The following is a 26,450-nucleotide window of genomic DNA, read 5'->3' as shown; positions in this document are numbered from 1 at the left end:
GTCAAGGTGTCCGCAAATTTGAATGTCAATTCTATTCGGGAAACGACAGAAGGGGTGGGTTGTCCCTGGCTCCCGCTCCTCAACGAAATACAGGGAATACAGTCGAAAATCCTCAAAAACCAGGAAGACGTTTCTGGAGTCTGGATGCTCAAGCATCCACCAGTCAAACTTTTCATCCTCCACCGAAAGACAAAAGTTTCTGTTAATTTTTGTAAAAGAATGATTTCTGAAAACTGGATTTTCTGAAAACTTTTAATAGTGAATTAAATTTTCCTGAATTTTCCTTATCTGTCTCTTCGTTTAATATCTCTTGTGTCAATGCAGTTAAAGATATGAGTAGACTTAATGCTCGTGAAGTAGAGCAGTTAAATAATGTTATCAAATTATTCTCTTCTATCTCTTCGAAAAATAAGTTGGGTAAAACTCATCTCATCGAACATCACATTGATGTGGGTTCGTCCAAGCCCTTCAGGCAATATCAATATCCCTTGCCTCAAGCCTGGCATGAAAGCCTAGTAAAGGAGGTAGATGAAATGCTAAAGTTAGGTATTATTGAGCCCAGTACTTCTTCTTTTTGTAGCCCTTTGTGGTTGACAAAAAAGAAAGACTGGACTTTTCGTGTCTGTTTTGACGGACGTAAATTTAACAGTATAACCATGAACAGAGATGCGTATCCTATACCTCGTATAGATATCATCCTGAGTAAGTTACAAAACGCTAAATTCATTTCATCTATTGACTTGAAGAAAGCATTTTTACAGATTCCACTGAGCGAAGAGAGTAAGAAGCTCACTGCTTTTTCAGTCAATGGAAAAGGATTGTATCAGTTCACTACAATGCCTTTTGGTTTTGTGTCTGCTCCGCAGACTATGTGTCGGTTAATGGATTTGGTAATTGGTCCTGCTTGAGATCCTTTGTGTCAGTATTATCTTGATGATATTCTTGTTATTACTCCTGATTTTGAAACTCATATCTCTGTATTGCAGCAGTTGTTTCAGCGTTTAAAAGATGCAAATTTGACTATTAACTTAGATAAAAGTAGCTTTTGTCGTGAGTCTATTAAGTTTTTGGGATATGTTGTAGATTCACATGGTCTCCATACTGATCCTGATAAGGTATCGGCTATTCGTGATTTTCCAGTGCCTAAAAATACCACTCAAGTCCGTCGATTGTTAGGAATGGTGGTTTATTACAAAAAATTTGTCAAGTCTTATTCTACCTTGTTGTCCCCTATCACTGATCTACTTCAAAATAGGAAAAAGGGACAAAATATTGTGTGGACTCCTGAAGCTAATGAAGCTTTCATTAAAATCAAGGAGGCTCTCACAAATTCCCCAGTTATGGTAGCACCGGATTTCTCTAAGCCTTTCTATTTGATGACTGATTGTTCAAACACAGCATCTGGTGGGGTACTCTATCAAATTGTTGATGGAGAAGAACACCCTATAGCCTACACCAGCAGGAAATTAAATAAAGTCCAGAAAAATTATGCTACAACTGAAAAGGAGTTGTTAGCTATAATTACAGGTATTGAACATTTTAGATATTTTCTTGAAGGTCGTTCGTTTACGGTCATAACTGACCACAGTAGTTTGGTGTGGTTACAAAGTATGAAGAACCCATCTCCTCGTTTGGCTAGGTGGATTTTAAAATTGGCACAATACGATTATAAAATTGTTCATCGTAAAGCTTCAGGTGTAGTAGTCGCTGATGCACTCTCTAGAACTTTTGATATTAATTTGTTAGACTTATCTTCCTTAACAACCAGATGACTGGTATCGGAAAATGTTGTATGATGTACAGAATGTACCAGGTAAATTTCCTGATTTTAAAGTTGAACGTGGTGTTTTGTATAAATATGTCTTAAGTTCCATGGATGCCCTCACTGGAATGTCGAATTGGAAGATAGTCGTTCCAACTAATAATAAAGCAGAGGTTTTGGCCACCTTTCATGACCATCCTACGGCAGCTCATTTTGGTTTTTACAAAACTTTGCGTCGAATATCTGAACTTTATTACTGGCCTAAGCTGCGTCAAACTGTACGTAGCTATATTGCTAAATGCAAAATCTGTGCTACATGCAAACCAACAAATCTTCCTCAACCAGGTTTACTGGGTAGTTATCGACAGATTGATTTTCCATTTCAACTTCTACCTTTAGATCTCATTGGTCCGTACCCTAGGTCTTATAAAAGTTCCCAATATGCTTTAGTAGTTGTTGATTATTTTACTAAGTTTCAGCCACGATTCAGTACATTGAAGCTAGCCCGAATCCTCACTTGAGATTTAGTGTCTCTTTGGCTATTTAAATTTTTTTCCTCTGAGCTTAGCCATATCTTTAGTATTTTGCATCACCTCTCTTCCAGTGCTTCTGAAATTTGTAAGCTATACGCTTCCTAAAATCCAATACTCCCGAAGTATAGAGGTTTCAATTGGCTAGACCCAACGTATGGCTTCTTTTCCACTTCTGGCTTAAAAAAAATATATCTCCTTTAACTTTTGGTTTTGATCTTGGGTTGTTATGGTTTTCACTAGTTGTGCTTTTAGATTTTCATTTTAACATTTAGTTTTTGTACTTCAAAATTTTTTTTTATATCTATACCTTAAATCAACTTGTTTTGCTATATTCTGTGTAGACTGAATAAATTGCTTTGGTTTTGATTGGTTAAATAACTATTTTACATTAATAATAAATAAATTAAAAATTTAAATAACTTAAAGTTAACTATTTCACATATTTTACAAGTCCGGAGTAGTCAATAAGTTGAGTCACTACCTCGAAATAATAGTTTTTGAAATTTTAGGTTCCTTTGGGAGTTGTAGCAGTATATTTCATTGGATTTCACGACTGGACCAAAACAAGTAAACATTACTGGGATAGGTATCTCTTCAGAATATTAACTTGGAGTCAGAGAGTAAGTACTACTTTTACTCATTCTCTTGTATATCTCTCAGTTGTGTAATATGTCAGCTTTTAAGGTAGAGCATCTATTAGCTCCTGAATTAGGGTATGAGTTGAGAGTCCGTCATTTAACCAGTCCATTGTTAAAAACAGTTGATGAAAAAAGGGGTGTTCTGAGAGGTGCTTTGAAACAAGCTTCAGCAAATAGGAGTCATGTTGTTCTGTCAACTTCCAATCTTAATTTTAGTGATGAGATTCCTGAAATAGAGGCTACTCTTGCAGATTTGAAAGTGAAAATTGGTTCTTTTGTTGGTTCTTCTTGTGACACTGCCTATGGTCGTTATACTTCTCGGTTAGGTCATGTTGCAGGTAGAGTTCATCTGTTAGAATCTACAACAGAGGAAGAGGATGAACTAAAGAAGTCTCTTAATCTTAGAATTCTTACTCTGGAAGGTGAACTTGATTTTAGAGTGACTCCACAGGCTCATTCCACTCCTCATAATGCTAATGTTTCTGTAAATTCCTTTCCTTTTGTTAAGTCTGCTCCTATTCATAAATGGGGTGTACATTTTTCACGACAATCAAATGAAAATGTTGGTAGTTTCTTGGAGAAGGTAGAATGTCTGCGTATAGCACGTGGTAACAGCGAGGAAGAGTGTTACTCTTCTGCTGCTGACCTATTTAAAAATTCAGCTTTTACTTGGTACCTCAACAACCGAGGTAGTTTTGCTTCTTGGCAAGAGTTAGTTGCCAAACTTAGATCAGATTTTCTCCCTTAGAACTACGAGGATAATCTCCTTGATGAAATCAAGTCTCGTAAACAAGCTCCACAAGAGAAAGTTACAATTTTTATTAACGAGATTGTTAGTCTGTGTAAACGTCTGGAGACTCCTCTTTCTGAACCGCATATTGTTAGGATTATCAAGAAAAATTTGTTGCCATCGTACCATTCTAGTCTGGCACTTACAGATATTCCCTCGATTGTTGATGTTACTGAAAAATGTAAGAAGCTGGAAGAAGTTTTGTCATGGACGTCTGACAGTGTGTCTAGAGCTCCTATTCGGCAGATGTTTAGAAATCCTGATTCGTCCTATTCGGGTAGACCAAATTATTCTCGGTCTGATAATGTCTCTGCTTTTAACTCAAAGATTACCTGTTGGAATTGTCGTCAATCAGGACATGGGTATTATGAATGTTCTGAACCTAGAATTCGGTTTTGTTATGGATGTGGACGTCAAGGTGTCCGCAAATTTGAATGTCAATTCTGTTCGGGAAACGACAGAAGGGGTGGGTTGTCCCTGGCTCCCGCTCCTCAACGAAATACAGGGAATAAAGTCGAAAATCCTCAAAAACCAGGAAGACGTTTCTGGAGTCTGGATGCTCAAGCATCCACCAGTCAAACTTTTCATCCTCCACCGAAAGACAAAAGTTTCTGTTAGTTTTTGTAAAAGAATGATATCTGTCTCTTCGTTTAATATCTCTTGTGTCAATGCAGTTAAAGATATGAGTAGACTTAATGCTCGTGAAGTAGAGCAGTTAAATAATGTTATCAAATCATTCTCTTCTATCTCTTCGAAAAATAAGTTGGGTAAAACTCATCTCATCGAACATCACATTGATGTGGGTTCGTCCAAGCCCTTCAGGCAATATCAATATCCCTTGTCTCAAGCCTGGCATGAAAGCCTAGTAAAGGAGGTAGATGAAATGCTAGTTAGGTATTATTGAGCCCAGTACTTCTTCTTTTTGTAGCCCTTTGTGGTTGACAAAAAAGAAAGACTGGACTTTTCGTGTCTGTTTTGACGGACGTAAACTTAACAGTATAACCATGAACAGAGATGCGTATCCTATACCTCGTATAGATATCATCCTGAGTAAGTTACAAAACGCTAAATTCATTTCATCTATTGAGTTGAAGAAAGCATTTTTACAGATTCCACTGAGCGAAGAGAGTAAGAAGCTCACTGCATTTGCAGTCAATGGAAAAGGATTGTATCAGTTCACTACAAGGCCTTTTGGTCTTGTGTCTGCTCCGCAGACTATGTGTCGGTTAATGGATTTGGTAATTGGTCCTGCTTGAGATCCTTTGTGTCAGTATTATCTTGATGATATCTTGTTATTACTCCTGATTTTGAAACTCATATCTCTGTATTGCAGCAGTTGTTTCAGCGTTTAAAAGATGCAAATTTGACTATTAACTTAGATAAAAGTAGCTTTTGTCGTGAGTCTATTAAGTTTTTGGGATATGTTGTAGATTCACATGGTCTCCATACTGATCCTGATAAGGTATCGGCTATTCGTGATTTTCCAGTGCCTAAAAATACCACTCAAGTCCGTCGATTGATAGGAATGGTGGTTTATTACAAAAAATTTGTCAAGTCTTATTCTACCTTGTTGTCCCCTATCACTGATCTACTTCAAAATAGGAAAAAGGGACAAAATATTGTGTGGACTCCTGAAGCTAATGAAGCTTTCATTAAAATCAAGGAGGCTCTCACAAATTCCCCAGTTATGGTAGCACCGGATTTCTCTAAGCCTTTCTATTTGATGACTGATTGTTCAAACACAGCATCTGGTGGGGTACTCTATCAAATTGTTGATGGAGAAGAACACCCTATAGCCTACACCAGCAGGAAATTAAATAAAGTCCAGAAAAATTATGCTACAACTGAAAAGGAGTTGTTAGCTATAATTACAGGTATTGAACATTTTAGATATTTTCTTGAAGGTCGTTCGTTTACGGTCATAACTGACCACAGTAGTTTGGTGTGGTTACAAAGTATGAAGAACCCATCTCCTCGTTTGGCTAGGTGGATTTTAAAATTGGCACAATACGATTATAAAATTGTTCATCGTAAAGCTTCAGGTGTAGTAGTCGCTGATGCACTCTCTAGAACTTTTGATATTAATTTGTTAGACTTATCTTCCTTAACAACCAGATGACTGGTATCGGAAAATGTTGTATGATGTACAGAATGTACCAGGTAAATTTCCTGATTTTAAAGTTGAACATGGTGTTTTGTATAAACATGTCTTAAGTTCCATGGATGCCCTTACTGGAATGTCGGATTGGAAGATAGTCGTTCCAACTCCTAATAGAGCAGAGGTTTTGGCCACCTTTGCGTCGAATATCTGAACTTTATTACTGGCCTAAGATGCGTCAAACTGTACGTAGCTATATTGCTAAATGCAAAATCTGTGCTACATGCAAACCAACAAATCTTCCTCAACCAGGTTTAATGGGTAGTTATCTACAGATTGATTTTCCATTTCAACTTCTACCTTTAGATCTCATTGGTCCGTACCCTAGGTCTTATAAAGGTTCCCAATATGCTTTAGTAGTTGTTGATTATTTTACTAAATTTCAGCCACGACTCAGTGCATTGAAGCTAGCCCGAATCCTCACTTGAGATTTAGTGTCTCTTTGGCTATTTAAATTTGTTCCTCTGAGCTTAACCATATCTTAGTATTTTGCATCACCTCTCTTCCAGTGCTTCTGAAATTTGTAAGCTATACGCTTCCTAAAATCCAATACTCCCGAAGTATAGAGGTTTCAATTGGCTAGACCCAACGTGTGGCGTCTGTTCCACTTCTGGCTTAAAAAAAAATATATCTCCTTTAACTTTTGGTTTTGATCTTGGGTTGTTATGGTTTTCACTAGTTGTGCTTTTAGATTTTCATTTTAACATTTAGTTTTTGTACTTCAAAATTTTTTTTTATATCTATACCTTAAATCAACTTGTTTTGCTATATTCTGTGTAGACTGAATAAATTGCTTTGGTTTTGGTTGGTTAAATAACTATTTTAGATTAGTAATAAATAAATTAAAAATTTAAATAACTTAAAGTTAACGTTTTCACATATTTTACAAGTCCGGAGTAGTCAATAAGTTGAGTCACTACCTCGAAATAACAGTTTTTGAAATTTTAGGTTCCTTTGGGAGTTGTAGCAGTATATTTTATTGGATTTCACGACTGGACCAAAACAAGTAAACATTACTGGTATAGGTATCCCTTCAGAATATTAACTTGGAGTCAGAGAGTAAGTACTACTTTTACTCATTCTCTTGTATATCTCTCAGTTGTGTAATATGTCAGCTTTTAAGGTAGAGCATCTATTAGCTCCTGAATTAGAGTATGAGTTGAGAGTTCGTCATTTAACCAGTCCATTGTTAAAAACAGTTGATGAAAAAAGGGGTGTTCTGAGAGGTGCTTTGATGCAAGCTTCAGCAAATAGGAGTCATGTTGTTCTGTCAACTTCCAATCTTAATTTTAGTGATGAGATTCCTGAAATAGAGGCTACTCTTGCAGATTTGAAAGTGAAAATTGGTTCTTTTGTTGGTTCCCCTTGTGACACTGCCTATGGTCGTTATACTTCTCGGTTAGGTCACGTTGCAGGTAGAGTCCATCTGTTAGAATCTACAACAGAGGAAGAGGATGAACTAAAGAAGTCTCTTAATCTTAGAATTCTTACTCTGGAAGGTGAACTTGATTTTAGAGTGACTCCACAGGCTCATTCCACTCCTCATAATGCTAGTGTTTCTGTAAATTCCTTTCCTTTTGTTAAGTCTGCTCCTATTCATAAATGGGGTGTACATTTTTTAGGACAATCAAATGAAAATGTTGGTAGTTTCTTGGAGAAGGTAGAATGTCTACGTATAGCACGTGGTAACAGCGAGGAAGAGTGTTACTCTTCTGCTGCTGACTTATTTAAAAATTCAGCTTTTACTTGGTACCCCAATAACCGAGGTAGTTTTGCTTCTTGGCAAGAGTTAGTTGCCAAACTTAGATCAGATTTTCTCCCTTATAACTACGAGAATAATCTCCTTGATGAAATCAAGTCTCGTAAACAAGCTCCACAAGAGAAAGTTACAATTTTTATTAACGAGATTGTTAGTCTGTGTAAACGTCTGGAGACTCCTCTTTCTGAACCTCATATTGTCAGGATTATCAAGAAAAATTTGTTGCCATCGTACCATTCTAGTCTGGCACTTACAGATATTCCCTCGATTGTTGATCTTACTGAAAAATGTAAGAAGCTGGAAGAAGTTTTGTCATGGACGTCTGACAGTGTGTCTAGAGCTCCTATTCGGCAGATGTTTAGAAATCCCGATTCGTCCTATTCGGGTAGACCAAATTATTCTCGGTCTGATAATGTCTCTGCTTTTAACTCAAAGATTACTTGTTGGAATTGTCGTCAATCAGGACATGGGTATTATGAATGTTCTGAACCTAGAATTCGGTTTTGTTATGGATGTGGACGTCAAGGTGTCCGCAAATTTGAATGTCAATTCTATTCGGGAAACGACAGAAGGGGTGGGTTGTCCCTGGCTCCCGCTCCTCAACGAAATACAGGGAATACAGTCGAAAATCCTCAAAAACCAGGAAGACGTTTCTGGAGTCTGGATGCTCAAGCATCCACCAGTCAAACTTTTCATCCTCCACCGAAAGACAAAAGTTTCTGTTAGTTTTTGTAAAAGAATGATTTCTGAAAACTGGATTTTCTGAAAACTTTTAATAGTGAATTAAATTTTCCTGAATTTTCCTTATCTGTCCTTTCGTTTAATATCTCTTGTGTCAATGCAGTTAAAGATATGAGTAGACTTAATGCTCGTGAAGTAGAGCAGTTAAATAATGTTATCAAATTATTCTCTTCTATCTCTTCGAAAAATAAGTTGGGTAAAACTCATCTCATCGAACATCACATTGTTGTGGGTTCGTCCAAGCCCTTCAGGCAATATCAATATCCCTTGCCTCAAGCCTGGCATGAAAGCCTAGTAAAGGAGGTAGATGAAATGCTAAAGTTAGGTATTATTGAGCTCAGTACTTCTTCTTTTTGTAGCCCTTTGTGGTTGACAAAAAAGAAAGACTGGACTTTTCGTGTCTGTTTTGACGGACGTAAACTTAACAGTATAACCATGAACAGAGATGCGTATCCTATACCTCGTATAGATATCATCCTGAGTAAGTTACAAAACGCTAAATTCATTTCATCTATTGAGTTGAAGAAAGCATTTTTACAGATTCCACTGAGCGAAGAGAGTAAGAAGCTCACTGCTTTTTCGGTCAATGGAAAAGGATTGTATCAGTTCACTACAATGCCTTTTGGTCTTGTGTCTGCTCCGCAGACTATGTGTCGGTTAATGGATTTGGTAATTGGTCCTGCTTGAGATCCTTTGTGTCAGTATTATCTTGATGATATTCTTGTTATTACTCCTGATTTTGAAACTCATATCTCTGTATTGCAGCAGTTGTTTCAGCGTTTAAAAGATGCAAATTTGACTATTAACTTAGATAAAAGTAGCTTTTGTCGTGAGTCTATTAAGTTTTTGGGATATGTTGTAGATTCACATGGTCTCCATACTGATCCTGATAAGGTATCGGCTATTCGTGATTTTCCAGTGCCTAAAAATACCACTCAAGTCCGTCGATTGTTAGGAATGGTGGTTTATTACAAAAAATTTGTCAAGTCTTATTCTACCTTGTTGTCCCCTATCACTGATCTACTTCAAAATAGGAAAAAGGGACAAAATATTGTGTGGACTCCTGAAGCTAATGAAGCTTTCATTAAAATCAAGGAGGCTCTCACAAATTCCCCAGTTATGGTAGCACCGGATTTCTCTAAGCCTTTCTATTTGATGACTGATTGTTCAAACACAGCATCTGGTGGGGTACTCTATCAAATTGTTGATGGAGAAGAACACCCTATAGCCTACACCAGCAGGAAATTAAATAAAGTCCAGAAAAATTATGCTACAACTGAAAAGGAGTTGTTAGCTATAATTACAGGTATTGAACATTTTAGATATTTTCTTGAAGGTCGTTCGTTTACGGTCATAACTGACCACAGTAGTTTGGTGTGGTTACAAAGTATGAAGAACCCATCTCCTCGTTTGGCTAGGTGGATTTTAAAATTGGCACAATACGATTATAAAATTGTTCATCGTAAAGCTTCAGGTGTAGTAGTCGCTGATGCACTCTCTAGAACTTTTGATATTAATTTGTTAGACTTATCTTCCTTAACAACCAGATGACTGGTATCGGAAAATGTTGTATGATGTACAGAATGTACCAGGTAAATTTCCTGATTTTAAAGTTGAACATGGTGTTTTGTATAAACATGTCTTAAGTTCCATGGATGCCCTTACTGGAATGTCGGATTGGAAGATAGTCGTTCCAACTCCTAATAGAGCAGAGGTTTTGGCCACCTTTGCGTCGAATATCTGAACTTTATTACTGGCTTAAGATGCGTCAAACTGTACGTAGCTATATTGCTAAATGCAAAATCTGTGCTACATGCAAACCAACAAATCTTCCTCAACCAGGTTTAATGGGTAATTATCTACAGATTGATTTTCCATTTCAACTTCTACCTTTAGATCTCATTGGTCCGTATCCTAGGTCTTATAAAGGTTCCCAATATGCTTTAGTAGTTGTTGATTATTTTACTAAATTTCAGCCACGACTCAGTGCATTGAAGCTAGCCCGAATCCTCACTTGAGATTTAGTGTCTCTTTGGCTATTTAAATTTGTTCCTCTGAGCTTAGCCATATCTTTAGTATTTTGCATCACCTCTCTTCCAGTGCTTCTGAAATTTGTAAGCTATACGCTTCCTAAAATCCAATACTCCCGAAGTATAGAGGTTTCAATTGGCTAGACCCAACGTGTGGCTTCTTTTCCACTTCTAGCTTAAAAAAAATATATCTCCTTTAACTTTTGGTTTTGATCTTGGGTTGTTATGGTTTTCACTAGTTGTGCTTTTAGATTTTCATTTTAACATTTAGTTTTTGTACTTCAAAATTTTTTTTTATATCTATACCTTAAATCAACTTGTTTTGCTATATTCTGTGTAGACTGAATAAATTGCTTTGGTTTTGATTGGTTAAATAACTATTTTAGATTAATAATAAATAAATTAAAAATTTAAATAACTTAAAGTTAACTATTTCACACATTTTACAAGTCCGGAGTAGTCAATAAGTTGAGTCACTACCTCGAAATAACAGTTTTTGAAATTTTAGGTTCCTTTGGGAGTTGTAGCAGTATATTTCATTGGATTTCACGACTGGACCAAAACAAGTAAACATTACTGGTATAGGTATCTCTTCAGAATATTAACTTGGAGTCAGAGAGTAAGTACTACTTTTACTCATTCTCTTGTATATCTCTCAGTTGTGTAATATGTCAGCTTTTAAGGTAGAGCATCTATTAGCTCCTGAATTAGGGTATGAGTTGAGAGTCCGTCATTTAACCAGTCCATTGTTAAAAACAGTTGATGAAAAAAGGGGTGTTCTGAGAGGTGCTTTGAAGCAAGCTCGACGTCAAGGTGTCCGCAAATTTGAATGTCAATTCTGTTCGGGAAACGACAGAAGGGGTGGGTTGTCCCTGGCTCCCGCTCCTCAACGAAATACAGGGAATACAGTCGAAAATCCTCAAAAACCAGGAAGCCGTTTCTGGAGTCTCGATGCTCAAGCATCCACCAGTCAAACTTTTCATCCTCCACCGAAAGACAAAAGATTTCTGAAAACTGGATTTTCTGAAAACTTTTAATAGTGAATTAAATTTTCCTGAATTTTCCTTATCTGTCTCTTCGTTTAATATCTCTTGTGTCAATGCAGTTAAAGATATGAGTAGACTTAATGCTCGTGAAGTAGAGCAGTTAAATAATGTTATCAAATCATTCTCTTCTATCTCTTCGAAAAATAAGTTGGGTAAAACTCATCTCATCGAACATCACATTGATGTGGGTTCGTCCAAGCCCTTCAGGCAATATCAATATCAATATCCCTTGCCTCAAGCCTGGCATGAAAGCATAGTAAAGGAGGTAGATGAAATGCTAAAGTTAGGTATTATTGAGCTCAGTACTTCTTCTTTTTGTAGCCCTTTGTGGTTGACAAAAAAGAAAGACTGGACTTTTCGTGTCTGTTTTGACGGACGTAAACTTAACAGTATAACCATGAACAGAGATGCGTATCCTATACCTCGTATAGATATCATCCTGAGTAAGTTACAAAACGCTAAATTCATTTCATCTATTCACTTGAAGAAAGCATTTTTACAGATTCCACGTCTTATAAAGGTCTTATAAAGGTTCCCAATATGCTTTAGTAGTTGTTGATTATTTTACTAAATTTCAGCCACGATTCAGCATTGAAGCTAGCCCGAATCCTCACTTGAGATTTAGTGTCTCTTTGGCTATTTAAATTTGTTCCTCTGAGCTTAGCCATATCTTTAGTATTTTACATCACCTCTCTTCCAGTGCTTCTGAAATTTGTAAGCTATACGCTTCCTAAAATCCAATACTCCCGAAGTATAGAGGTTTCAATTGGCTAGACCCAACGTGTGACGTCTGTTCCACTTCTGGCTTAAAAAAAATATATCTCCTTTAACTTTTGGTTTTGATCTTGGGTTGTTATGGTTTTCACTAGTTGTGCTTTTAGATTTTCATTTTAACATTTAGTTTTTGTACTTCAAAATTTTTTTTTATATCTATACCTTAAATCAACTTGTTTTGCTATATTCTGTGTAGACTGAATAAATTGCTTTGGTTTTGGTTGGTTAAATAACTATTTTAGATTAATAATAAATAAATTAAAAATTTAAATAACTTAAAGTTAACGTTTTCACATATTTTACAAGTCCGGAGTAGTCAATAAGTTGAGTCACTACCTCGAAATAACAGTTTTTGAAATTTTAGGTTCCTTTGGGAGTTGTAGCAGTATATTTCATTGGATTTCACGACTGGACCAAAACAAGTAAACATTACTGGTATAGATATCCCTTCAGAATATTAACTTGGAGTCAGAGAGTAAGTACTACTTTTACTCATTCTCTTGTATATCTCTCAGTTGTGTAATATGTCAGCTTTTAAGGTAGAGCATCTATTAGCTCCTGAATTAGAGTATGAGTTGAGAGTCCGTCATTTAACCAGTCCATTGTTAAAAACAGTTGATAAAAAAAGGGGTGTTCTGAGAGGTGCTTTGAAGCAAGCTTCGGCAAATAGGAGTCATGTTGTTCTGTCAACTTCCAATCTTAATTTTAGTGATGAGATTCCTGAAATAGAGGCTACTCTTGCAGATTTGAAAGTGAAAATTGGTTCTTTTGTTGGTTCCCCTTGTGACACTGCCTATGGTCGTTATACTTCTCGGTTAGGTCACGTTGCAGGTAGAGTCCATCTGTTAGAATCTACAACAGAGGAAGAGGATGAACTAAAGAAGTCTCTTAATCTTAGAATTCTTACTCTGGAAGGTGAACTTGATTTTAGAGTGACTCCACAGGCTCATTCCACTCCTCATAATGCTAGTGTTTCTGTAAATTCCTTTCCTTTTGTTAAGTCTGCTCCTGTTCATAAATGGGGTGTACATTTTTCAGGACAATCAAATGAAAATGTTGGTAGTTTCTTGGAGAAGGTAGAATGTCTACGTATAGCACGTGGTAACAGCGAGGAAGAGTGTTACTCTTCTGCTGCTGACTTATTTAAAAATTCAGCTTTTACTTGGTACCTCAATAACCGAGGTAGTTTTGCTTCTTGGCAAGAGTTAGTTGCCAAACTTAGATCAGATTTTCTCCCTTATAACTACGAGAATAATCTCCTTGATGAAATCAAGTCTCGTAAACAAGCTCCACAAGAGAAAGTTACAATTTTTATTAACGAGATTGTTGGTCTGTGTAAACGTCTGGAGACTCCTCTTTCTGAACCTCATATTGTCAGGATTATCAAGAAAAATTTGTTGCCATCGTACCATTCTAGTCTGGCACTTACAGATATTCCCTCGATTGTTGATCTTACTGAAAAATGTAAGAAGCTGGAAGAAGTTTTGTCATGGACGTCTGACAGTGTGTCTAGAGCTCCTATTCGGCAGATGTTTAGAAATCCTGATTCGTCCTATTCGGGTAGACCAAATTATTCTCGGTCTGATAATGTCTGCTTTTAACTCAAAGATTACTTGTTGGAATTGTCGTCAATCAGGACATGGGTATTATGAATGTTCTGAACCTAGAATTCGGTTTTGTTATGGATGTGGACGTCAAGGTGTCCGCAAATTTGAATGTCAATTCTGTTCGGGAAACGACAGAAGGGGTGGGTTGTCCCTGGCTCCCGCTCCTCAACGAAATACAGGGAATACAGTCGAAAATCCTCAAAAACCAGGAAGACGTTTCTGGAGTCTGGATGCTCAAGCATCCACCAGTCAAACTTTTCATCCTCCACCGAAAGACAAAAGTTTCTGTTAGTTTTTGTAAAAGAATGATTTCTGAAAACTGGATTTTCTGAAAACTTTTAATAGTGAATTAAATTTTCCTGAATTTTCCTTATCTGTCTCTTCGTTTAATATCTCTTGTGTCAATGCAGTTAAAGATATGAGTAGACTTAATGCTCGTGAAGTAGAGCAGTTAAATAATGTTATCAAATTATTCTCTTCTATCTCTTCGAAAAATAAGTTGGGTAAAACTCATCTTATCGAACATCACATTGATGTGGGTTCGTCCAAGCCCTTCAGGCAATATCAATATCCCTTGCCTCAAGCCTGGCATGAAAGCCAAGTAAAGGAGGTAGATGAAATGCTAAAGTTAGGTATTATTGAGCCCAGTACTTCTTCTTTTTGTAGCCCTTTGTGGTTGACAAAAAAGGAAGACTGGACTTTTCGTGTCTGTTTTGACGGACGTAAACTTAACAGTATAACCATGAACAGAGATGCGTATCCTATACCTCGTATAGATATCATCCTGAGTAAGTTATAAAACGCTAAATTCATTTCATCTATTGAGTTGAAGAAAGCATTTTTACAGATTCCACTGAGCGAAGAGAGTAAGAAGCTCACTGCATTTGCAGTCAATGGAAAAGGATTGTATCAGTTCGCTACAATGCCTTTTGGTCTTGTGTCTGCTCCGCAGACTATGTGTCGGTTAATGGATTTGGTAATTGGTCCTGCTTGAGATCCTTTGTGTCAGTATTATCTTGATGATATCTTGTTATTACTCCTGATTTTGAAACTCATATCTCTGTATTGCAGCAGTTGTTTCAGCGTTTAAAAGATGCAAATTTGACTATTAACTTAGATAAAAGTAGCTTTTGTCGTGAGTCTATTAAGTTTTTGGGATATGTTGTAGATTCACATGGTCTCCATACTGATCCTGATAAGGTATCGGCTATTCGTGATTTTCCAGTGCCTAAAAATACCACTCAAGTCCGTCGATTGTTAGGAATGGTGGTTTATTACAAAAAATTTGTCAAGTCTTATTCTACCTTGTTGTCCCCTATCACTGATCTACTTCAAAATAGGAAAAAGGGACAAAATATTGTGTGGACTCCTGAAGCTAATGAAGCTTTCATTAAAATCAAGGAGGCTCTCACAAATTCCCCAGTTATGGTAGCACCGGATTTCTCTAAGCCTTTCTATTTGATAACTGATTGTTCAAACACAGCATCTGGTGGGGTACTCTATCAAATTGTTGATGGAGAAGAACACCCTATAGCCTACACCAGCAGGAAATTAAATAAAGTCCAGAAAAATTATGCTACAACTGAAAAGGAGTTGTTAGCTATAATGACAGGTATTGAACATTTTAGATATTTTCTTGAAGGTCGTTCGTTTACGGTCGACCACAGTATTTTGGTGTGGTTACAAAGTATGAAGAACCCATCTCCTCGTTTGGCTAGGTGGATTTTAAAATTGGCACAATACGATTATAAAATTGTTTATCGTAAAGCTTCAGGTGTAGTAGTCGCTGATGCACTCTCTAGAACTTTTGACATTAATTTGTTAGACTTACCTTCCTTACAACCAGATGACTGGTATCGGAAAATGTTGTATGATGTACAGAATGTACCAGGTAAATTTCCTGATTTTAAAGTTGAACATGGTGTTTTGTATAAACTTGTCTTAAGTTCCATGGATGCCCTCACTGGAATGTCGAATTGGAAGATAGTCGTTCCAACTCCTAATAGAGCAGAGGTTTTGGCCACCTTTCATGACCATCCTACGGCAGCTCATTTTGGTTTTTACAAAACTTTGCGTCGAATATCTGAACTTTATTACTGGCCTAAGCTGCGTCAAACTGTACGTAGCTATATTGCTAAATGCAAAATCTGTGCTACATGCAAACCAACAAATCTTCCTCAACCAGGTTTAATGGGTAGTTATCGACAGATTTATTTTCCATTTCAACTTCTACCTTTAGATCTCATTGGTCCGTACCCTAGGTCTTATAAAGGTTCCCAATATGCTTTAGTAGTTGTTGATTATTTTACTAAGTTTCAGCCACGATTCAGTACATTGAAGCTAGCCCGAATCCTCACTTGAGATTTAGTGTCTCTTGTATATCTCTCAGTTGTGTAATATGTCAGCTTTTAAGGTAGAGCATCTATTAGCTCCTGAATTAGGGTATGAGTTGAGAGTCCGTCATTTAACCAGTCCATTGTTAAAAACAGTTGATGAAAAAAGGGGTGTTCTGAGAGGTGCTTTGAAGCAAGCTTCAGCAAATAGGAGTCATGTTGTTCTGTCAACTTCCAATCTTAATTTTAGTGATGAGATTCCTGAAATAGAGGCTACTCTTGCAGATTTGAAAGTGAAAATTGGTTCTTTTGTTGGTTCCCCTTGTGACACTGCCTATGGTCGTTATACTTCTCGGTTAGGTCACGTTGCAGGTAGAGTCCATCTGTTAGAATCTACAACAGAGGAAGAGGATGAACTAAAGAAGTCTCTTAATCTTAGAATTCTTGCTCTGGAAGGTGAACTTGATTTTAGAGTGACTCCACAGGCTCATTCCACTCCTCATAATGCTAATGTTTCTGTAAATTCCTTTCCTTTTGTTAAGTCTGCTCCTATTATATATACGGCAACACGGCAAGCAGGTGTAAAGACGTGTGAAATGTCTCTCCAAAATAAATATTGTAAAAAGTGTAAAAAAACTGTAGTAAATGGAGTAAAGTGCATAAATTGTGACGCTAGCATCCATGTGAGTTGTGCTCGAAAGAGTAACAATGTTAAGTTTATAAATGACGAGTTGATTGAATGTTGTTTACCAGTGAAACCTGAAGATCAAATATTTTTGGAAGCAATGGATAACTTAATAACAGATAATAAGGTAATTGATATTAACATATTCAAATATATAATTAGACAAAAAGATACCCTAATTAAAGAGCTATACGGAAAAATTGACTTTATGAGTCAACATATTGATTTACTAAAACAATTAAATTCGCAAAAAAATGTTGTCGAAAATCAAGAACAACTTATACATCAAAATACGGTAATAAACAAAGACACACTTATGGATTCAGTCGAAACAAAATCAGTTCGTCAACCCATCAACGCGAACAAAGATCGCACTGTTGCCAGTTCTTCCCAGAAATGTGAAGTTACAAAGAAAGATGTTTCAGAAGCGATATTACAAGTAACTACAGAACAAAAGTTAAATGAGTACATATACGTAGGTGAAAGTAACCAGGAAAAATCTGAATGGACAGAAGTAGATAGAAGGAAAAAAAGAAAGCATTTAGTTGTGGGAAAAAACACTGAAATGATATTAAATGGAAAAGAAATCAAGGGAGTACATAAGTTGATAGACCTACATGTATACAGGGTCGATCCCGATATTACTGCGGAAAATATGAGGGAACTTATGAAGACTACATTTCCCGAAGTAGAGGTAGAATCCCTAAAATCAAAGCATCCTGATATTTACAGTTCATTTAAAGTTACAATTTTTAATAACAATTTTAAAGAAGCTATGTCTCCTAAAATATGGCCATGTGGAGCTCACGTACAACGTTTTTTTCACGTAACACCCAGAAAGCCGCAAGAGATGGAGATAAAAGTGTACGAATAGAATCAGCGGTAGTGCAAAAGAATATAGGAAACACCTGTTTTTGTGAAAGTGATATGATAAGTTCTGATAAACAAAAGTTGGTAGTAAATCCTGACCAAACCAGTTTGGTAAGCATTTTTCATATAAATACACAAAGTTTATTAAATAAAATTGATCAACTTAACATTTTTTTAAAAGATAAAACTTACAATATTTTGTGCTTTTCTGAACATTGGCTTAGAGAATCTGAATTAACAACAGTGATAATTGACAGATACTTTTTATCAACTTGTTACTGTAGAAAAAGTAGAGAACATGGTGGTGTTGCTATTTTCTGCGATGGAAAAATATCTACACGTCCAGTTTCTTTAAATGATATATCTTGTGAATATGAAGGTGAATTTTGTGCTTTGGAAATTATAGATATAAAAACTATTCTAGTATCAGTGTATAGAACAGGTAACGCAGATTTCCAAATTTTCTTAGGCCTATTTGAAAAATTATTAATATTCTGTTCTAATAATTATGTTAAAACAATTATAATTGGGGATTTCAATATTGATTTCAAAGGCACTTCAAATGAATTAAAATATTTTTCCGATCTAATTTCTTCTTTTGGTTTAACTATGAGGATTGATGAATTTACAAGAATCACTGCTACATCAGCAAGTTGTTTAGATAATATTTTAACAAATATAGATAATGAAATAGTTGGGTGTGGTGTTGTAGACCCATGCCTTGCTGATCATTGTGCTCAATTCCTGAATTTAAAAATAAAATCTGATCAAATTGACAATGATAGGATATTCAGAAGACACATAACATGTAAAGGCACCCAAATGTTAAAACAATCACTAAAATCTGTGGATTGGTCGTTAATAAACAATTCAATAACAGCAACGGAATTAGCTGAGTTCATAATTGACACATATGTAAAATTAACTGAAGTTTGCTTTCCAGTAAAAAAGTCAAGAATTCATTTTGAGGCACCTGTTTCTTGGTTTGACGATGAACTAAGAAAAATGCGAGTAAACCTTTCGAAGATAAAAATTACTGCTAACCTTACTAGTGATTACACTCTGTATAATCAATTCAAAAAACACTATCAATTAACAATATCAATAAAGAAAAAACTGGCATATGAGCAGTTTTTCTTAAAATCTGATAATATATCTCGAGATTCTTGGAAAGTCATCAATTATCATAGGAATAAAACTCAAAATAAAAAAGTAACTTCATGTAATATTTCATCAAACGAGTTTAATAATTACTTTACTTCGGTAGCGGGAAATATATTGAACTCGTTAGATGAGACAGATGAAAATGATGCCATGAATTTTTTGGAGGGAATATACTCCCCTTGCCACTCGTTGTTTTTAACACCTGTTAGTGATACTGAAGTTAGCAATACATTATACAGCTTGAAAAACTCAAAATGCACTCATTTTTACTTCTTAAACAAACAATTAGTGATAGAAACTCTGGATATTATTATTGATAAACTGGTCATACTTTATAATCTTTGCCTTATCGAAGGAATTTTTCCCGATGTATTAAAAGTAACAAAAGTGTTACCGCTACTCAAAAAAGGATCTCCAGAAGAAATTGAAAATTATCGCCCTATTTCTATTATTCCCATTCTTGGTAAAATTTTTGAAAGTATTTTGAATAACCGCTTAATAGAGTACATAGAAAAGTACAAAATACTTCATTGTAATCAATATGGTTTCAGAAAAAAATGCAGCACTACTCAAGCAATTCAGGAAATTGTAAGGGAAGTAGTTGATGGCCTAGAGAGAGGTCACTTCGTGTCTTTAACATTGTGTGACTTATCTAAGGCTTTTGATTGTGTCTCACACACTTTACTTTTAGACAAAAGGCATAAATATGGCATAAGGGGAAATGCTCTTAATTTATTTCGATCGTATTTAATAAACAGAAAACAGGCCGTTTTTTTAAATAATAACTACTCCAATTTTCACAATGTTGAACATGGAGTTCCCCAAGGGTCTATATTAGGACCTACATTTTTTCTTCTATATCTCAACGATATATTTCATTATACCCACCCCTTAAGGTGTATATGTTTTGCAGATGATACAACCGTTATTAGTACCGACCAGAATCAATATAATTTAAATAACAAAATAGGAAACGATGTGCTTAAAATTAAAAACTGGTTTACACATAATAAACTAAAACTAAACGAGGATAAAAATCAAAATATAGTTTTCAGTTCAGATCGGAATAGCTGTTTGGGGCAACTCTGGTCATGCCGACAGAATATTTAAATTACAAAAGGTGGTGAGGATACTTGCTGGAGCGGATTTAAGGGATCATTGTAAACCATTATTTTTGAACATGGGTATTATGCCTCTACCTTCGCTTTATATGTATGCAACACTGTTGGAAATTCACGATAATAAAAATAAGTTTACTATAAACTCCCAATTACATGATCATCTAACAAGATCGAGGGATTTAATTAGGTCACAACGATTCAGACTATCAAAGAGCACAAAGAATTCAATTGATATTCACTTGTATAACTATCTGCCTAACGAAATAAAAATTCTGTCTCCACCACTGTTTAAAAATAGGATCAGAAAGCATTTTTTAACATATTGTTTTTACTCAAAGACAGAATACCTCAAAACACCTTTATAACGTGTACCCAGTTTGGTCAGAATACTGTCGATTTACTATCTACATATCACATTGTATTATTGCTATTAAAATGTACTAAGTTTTATGTATTAGTTTATTTAGTCATCGATTCGGGAATATTCTTAATTATTTGCACATTTTTGTTACTTCCATATTTCAAAGATTTTTTATGTGACAGTTTAGGTTTGTTTTTTTTTTTGTTAGAGATTTTTTTATCTTAAATTTTTAATTTTAATTCTTCTGCTAATACTTACATATGTATATTACTTTAGCCAATATGGTTAAGTTAATTTTAAGTTTACATTATTATATCTTTTATTGTATTTTTTATACGGACTTCAAACTTTATGTAAAGTGGTCAATAAACGTTCTATCTATCTATCCATCTATTCATAAATGGGGTGTACATTTTTCACGACAATCAAATGAAAATGTTGGTAGTTTCTTGGAGAAGGTAGAATGTCTGCGTATAGCACGTGGTAACAGCGAGGAAGAGTGTTACTCTTCTGCTGCTGACTTATTTAAAAATTCAGCTTTTACTTGGTACCTCAATAACCGAGGTAGTTTTGCTTCTTGGCAAGAGTTAGTTGCCAAACTTAGATCAGATTTTCTCCCTTATAACTACGAGGATAATCTCCTTGATGAAATCAAGTCTCGTAAACAAGCTCCACAAGAGAAAGTTACAATTTTTATTAACGAGATTGTTAGTCTGTGTAAACGTCTGGAGACTCCTCTTTCTGAACCTCATATTGTTAGTATTATCAAGAAAAATTTGTTGCCATCGTACCATTCTAGTCTGGCACTTACAGATATTCCCTCGATTGTTGATGTTACTGAAAAATGTAAGAAGCTGGAAGAAGTTTTGTCATGGACGTCTGACAGCGTGTCTAGAGCTCCTATTCGGCAGATGTTTAGAAATCCTGATTCGTCCTATTCGGGTAGACCAAATTATTCTCGGTCTGATAATGTCTCTGCTTTTAACTCAAAGATTACTTGTTGGAATTGTCGTCAATCAGGACATGGGTATTATGAATGTTCTGAACCTAGAATTCGGTTTTGTTATGGATGTGGACGTCAAGGTGTCCGCAAATTTGAATGTCAATTCTGTTCGGGAAACGACAGAAGGGGTGGGTTGTCCCTGGCTCCCGCTCCTCAACGAAATACAGGGAATACAGTCGAAAATCCTCAAAAACCAGGAAGACGTTTCTGGAGTCTGGATGCTCAAGCATCCACCAGTCAAACTTTTCATCCTCCACCGAAAGACAAAAGTTTCTGTTAGTTTTTGTAAAAGAATGATTTCTGAAAACTGGATTTTCTGAAAACTTTTAATAGTGAATTAAATTTTCCTGAATTTTCCTTATCTGTCTCTTCGTTTAATATCTCTTGTGTCAATGCAGTTAAAGATATGAGTAGACTTAATGCTCGTGAAGTAGAGCGGTTAAATAATGTTATCAAATCATTCTCTTCTATCTCTTCGAAAAATAAGTTGGGTAAAACTCATCTCATCGAACATCACATTGATGTGGGTTCGTCCAAGCCCTTCAGGCAATATCAATATCCCTTGTCTCAAGCCTGGCATGAAAGCCTAGTAAAGGAGGTAGATGAAATGCTAAAGTTAGGTATTATTGAGCCCAGTACTTCTTCTTTTTGTAGCCCTTTGTGGTTGACAAAAAAGAAAGACTGGACTTTTCGTGTCTGTTTTGACGGACGTAAACTTAACAGTATAACCATGAACAGAGATGCGTATCCTATACCTCGTATAGATATCATCCTGAGTAAGTTACAACACGCTAAATTCATTTCATCTATTGAGTTAAAGAAAGCATTTTTACAGATTCCACTGAGCGAAGAGAGTAAGAAGCTCACTGTTTTGCAGTCAATGGAAAAGGATTGTATCAGTTCACTACAATGCCTTTTGGTCGTGTGTCTGCTCCGCAGACTATGTGTCGGTTAATGGATTTGGTAATTGGTCCTGCTTGAGATCCTTTGTGTCAGTATTATCTTGATGATATCTTGTTATTACTCCTGATTTTGAAACTCATATCTCTGTATTGCAGCAGTTGTTTCAGCGTTTAAAAGATGCAAATTTGACTATTAACTTAGATAAAAGTAGCTTTTGTCGTGAGTCTATCAAGTTTTTGGGATATGTTGTAGATTCACATGGTCTCCATACTGATGCTGATAAGGTATCGGCTATTCGTGATTTTCCAGTGCCTAAAAATACCACTCAAGTCCGTCGATTGTTAGGAATGGTGGTTTATTACAAAAAATTTGTCAAGTCTTATTCTACCTTGTTGTCCCCTATCACTGATCTACTTCAAAATAGGAAAAAGGGACAAAATATTGTGTGGACTCCTGAAGCTAATGAAGCTTTCATTAAAATCAAGGAGGCTCTCACAAATTCCCCAGTTATGGTAGCACCGGATCTCTCTAAGCCTTTCTATTTGATGACTGATTGTTCAAACACAGCATCTGGTGGGGTACTCTATCAAATTGTTGATGGAGAAGAACACCCTATAGCCTACACCAGCAGGAAATTAAATAAAGTCCAGAAAAATTATGCTACAACTGAAAAGGAGTTGTTAGCTATAATTACAGGTATTGAACATTTTAGATATTTTCTTGAAGGTCGTTCGTTTACGGTCATAACTGACCACAGTAGTTTGGTGTGGTTACAAAGTATGAAGAACCCATCTCCTCGTTTGGCTAGGTGGATTTTAAAATTGGCACAATACGATTATAAAATTGTTCATCGTAAAGCTTCAGGTGTAGTAGTCGCTGATGCACTCTCTAGAACTTTTGATATTAATTTGTTAGACTTATCTTCCTTAACAACCAGATGACTGGTATCGGAAAATGTTGTATGATGTACAGAATGTACCAGGTAAATTTCGTGATTTTAAAGTTGAACATGGTGTTTTGTATAAACATGTCTTAAGTTCCATGGATGCCCTTACTGGAATGTCGGATTGGAAGATAGTCGTTCCAACTCCTAATAAAGCAGAGGTTTTGGCCACCTTTGCGTCGAATATCTGAACTTTATTACTGGCCTAAGATGCGTCAAACTGTACGTAGCTATATTGCTAAATGCAAAATCTGTGCTACATGCAAACCAACAAATCTTCCTCAACCAGGTTTAATGGGTAGTTATCTACAGATTGATTTTCCATTTCAACTTCTACCTTTAGATCTCATTGGTCCGTATCCTAGGTCTTATAAAGGTTCCCAATATGCTTTAGTAGTTGTTGATTATTTTACTAAATTTCAGCCACGACTCAGTGCATTGAAGCTAGCCCGAATCCTCACTTGAGATTTAGTGTCTCTTTGGCTATTTAAATTTGTTCCTCTGAGCTTAGCCATATCTTTAGTATTTTGCATCACCTCTCTTCCAGTGCTTCTGAAATTTGTAAGCTATACGCTTCCTAAAATCCAATACTCCCGAAGTATAGAGGTTTCAATTGGCTAGACCCAACGTGTGGCGTCTGTTCCACTTCTGGCTTAAAAAAAAATATATCTCCTTTAACTTTTGATTTTGATCTTGGGTTGTTATGGTTTTCACTAGTTGTGCTTTTAGATTTTCATTTTAACATTTAGTTTTTGTACTTCAAAATTTTTTTTTATATCTATACCTTAAATCAACTTGTTTTGCTATATTCTGTGTAGACTGAATAAATTGCTTTGGTTTTGATTGGTTAAATAATTATTTTAGATTAATAATAAATAAATTAAAAATTTAAATAACTTCATGTTAACTATTTCACATATTTTACAAGTCCGGAGTAGTCAATAAGTTGAGTCACTACCTCGAAATAACAGTTTTTGAAATTTTAGGTTCCTTTGGGAGTTGTAGCAGTATATTTTATTGGATTTCACGACTGGACCAAAACAAGTAAACATTACTGGTATAGGTATCCCTTCAGAATATTAACTTGGAGTCAGAGAGTAAGTACTACTTTTACTCATTCTCTTGTATATCTCTCAGTTGTGTAATATGTTAGCTTTTAAGGTAGAGCATCTATTAGCTCCTGAATTAGAGTATGAGTTGAGAGTCCGTCATTTAACCAGTCCATTGTTAAAAACAGTTGATGAAAAAAGGGGTGTTCTGAGAGGTGCTTTGAAGCAAGCTCGACGTCAAGGTGTCCGCAAATTTGAATGTCAATTCTGTTCGGGAAACGACAGAAGGGGTGGGTTGTCCCTGGCTCCCGCTCCTCAACGAAATACAGGGAATACAGTCGAAAATCCTCAAAAACCAGGAAGCCGTTTCTGGAGTCTCGATGCTCAAGCATCCACCAGTCAAACTTTTCATCCTCCACCGAAAGACAAAAGATTTCTGAAAACTGGATTTTCTGAAAACTTTTAATAGTGAATTAAATTTTCCTGAATTTTCCTTATCTGTCTCTTCGTTTAATATCTCTTGTGTCAATGCAGTTAAAGATATGAGTAGACTTAATGCTCGTGAAGTAGAGCAGTTAAATAATGTTATCAAATCATTCTCTTCTATCTCTTCGAAAAATAAGTTGGGTAAAACTCATCTCATCGAACATCACATTGATGTGGGTTCGTCCAAGCCCTTCAGGCAATATCAATATCCCTTGCCTCAAGCCTGGCATGAAAGCCTAGTAAAGGAGGTAGATGAAATGCTAAAGTTAGGTATTATTGAGCCCAGTACTTCTTCTTTTTGTAGCCCTTTGTGGTTGACAAAAAAGAAAGACTGGACTTTTCGTGTCTGTTTCGACGGACGTAAACTTGACAGTATAACCATGAACAGAGATGCGTATCCTATACCTCGTATAGATATCATCCTGAGTAAGTTACAAAACGCTAAATTCATTTCATCTATTGACTTGAAGAAAGCATTTTTACAGATTCCACGTCTTATAAAGGTCTTATAAAGGTTCCCAATATGCTTTAGTAGTTGTTGATTATTTTACTAAATTTCAGCCACGATTCAGCATTGAAGCTAGCCCGAATCCTCACTTAAGATTTAGTGTCTCTTTGGCTATTTAAATTTGTTCCTCTGAGCTTAGCCATATCTTTAGTATTTTACATCACCTCTCTTCCAGTGCTTCTGAAATTTGTAAGCTATACGCTTCCTAAAATCCAATACTCCCGAAGTATAGAGGTTTCAATTGGCTAGACCCAACGTGTGACGTCTGTTCCACTTCTGGCTTAAAAAAAATATATCTCCTTTAACTTTTGGTTTTGATCTTGGGTTGTTATGGTTTTCACTAGTTGTGCTTTTAGATTTTCATTTTAACATTTAGTTTTTGTACTTCAAATTTTTTTTTATATCTATACCTTAAATCAACTTGTTTTGCTATATTCTGTGTAGACTGAATAAATTGCTTTGGTTTTGATTGGTTAAATAACTATTTTAGATTAATAATAAATAATTTAAAAATTTAAATAACTTAAAGTTAACTATTTCACATATTTTACAAGTCCGGAGTAGTCAATAAGTTGAGTCACTACCTCGAAATAACAGTTTTTGAAATTTTAGGTTCCTTTGGGAGTTGTAGCAGTATATTTCATTGGATTTCACGACTGGACCAAAACAAGTAAACATTACTGGTATAGATATCCCTTCAGAATATTAACCTGGAGTCAGAGAGTAAGTACTACTTTTACTCATTCTCTTATATATCTCTCAGTTGTGTAATATGTCAGCTTTTAAGGTAGAGCATCTATTAGCTCCTGAATTAGAGTATGAGTTGAGAGTCCGTCATTTAACCAGTCCATTGTTAAAAACAGTTGATGAAAAAAGGGGTGTTCTGAGAGGTGCTTTGAAGCAAGCTTCAGCAAATAGGAGTCATGTTGTTCTGTCAACTTCCAATCTTAATTTTAGTGATGAGATTCCTGAAATAGAGGCTACTCTTGCAGATTTGAAAGTGAAAATTGGTTCTTTTGTTGGTTCCCCTTGTGACACTGCCTATGGTCGTTATACTTCTCGGTTAGGTCACGTTGCAGGTAGAGTCCATCTGTTAGAATCTACAACACAGGAAGAGGATGAACTAAAGAAGTCTCTTAATCTTAGAATTCTTACTCTGGAAGGTGAACTTGATTTTAGAGTGACT

General features: G+C 35.8%; 1 protein-coding gene across 1 annotated transcript in view; it reads left to right on the top strand.

Annotated features, from left to right (window-relative positions):
- LOC140452239 (uncharacterized) overlaps positions 1-26,450 on the top strand; it is a 98,337-nt gene that overhangs the window by 46,858 nt on the left and 25,029 nt on the right. Inside the window, exons 15-20 of the mRNA XM_072546375.1 lie at positions 2,805-2,915; positions 6,830-6,940; positions 10,920-11,030; positions 12,596-12,706; positions 24,208-24,318; positions 25,877-25,987. Coding sequence (XP_072402476.1) covers positions 2,805-2,915; positions 6,830-6,940; positions 10,920-11,030; positions 12,596-12,706; positions 24,208-24,318; positions 25,877-25,987 — 666 coding nt within the window. The remainder of the gene's footprint in view (positions 1-2,804; positions 2,916-6,829; positions 6,941-10,919; positions 11,031-12,595; positions 12,707-24,207; positions 24,319-25,876; positions 25,988-26,450) is intronic.

This window comes from Diabrotica undecimpunctata, chromosome 10 (genome assembly GCF_040954645.1).
Source record: "Diabrotica undecimpunctata isolate CICGRU chromosome 10, icDiaUnde3, whole genome shotgun sequence".
In the NCBI taxonomy this organism is placed as follows: domain Eukaryota; kingdom Metazoa; phylum Arthropoda; class Insecta; order Coleoptera; family Chrysomelidae; genus Diabrotica; species Diabrotica undecimpunctata.
This window is presented reverse-complemented; position numbering and strand designations above follow the sequence as displayed.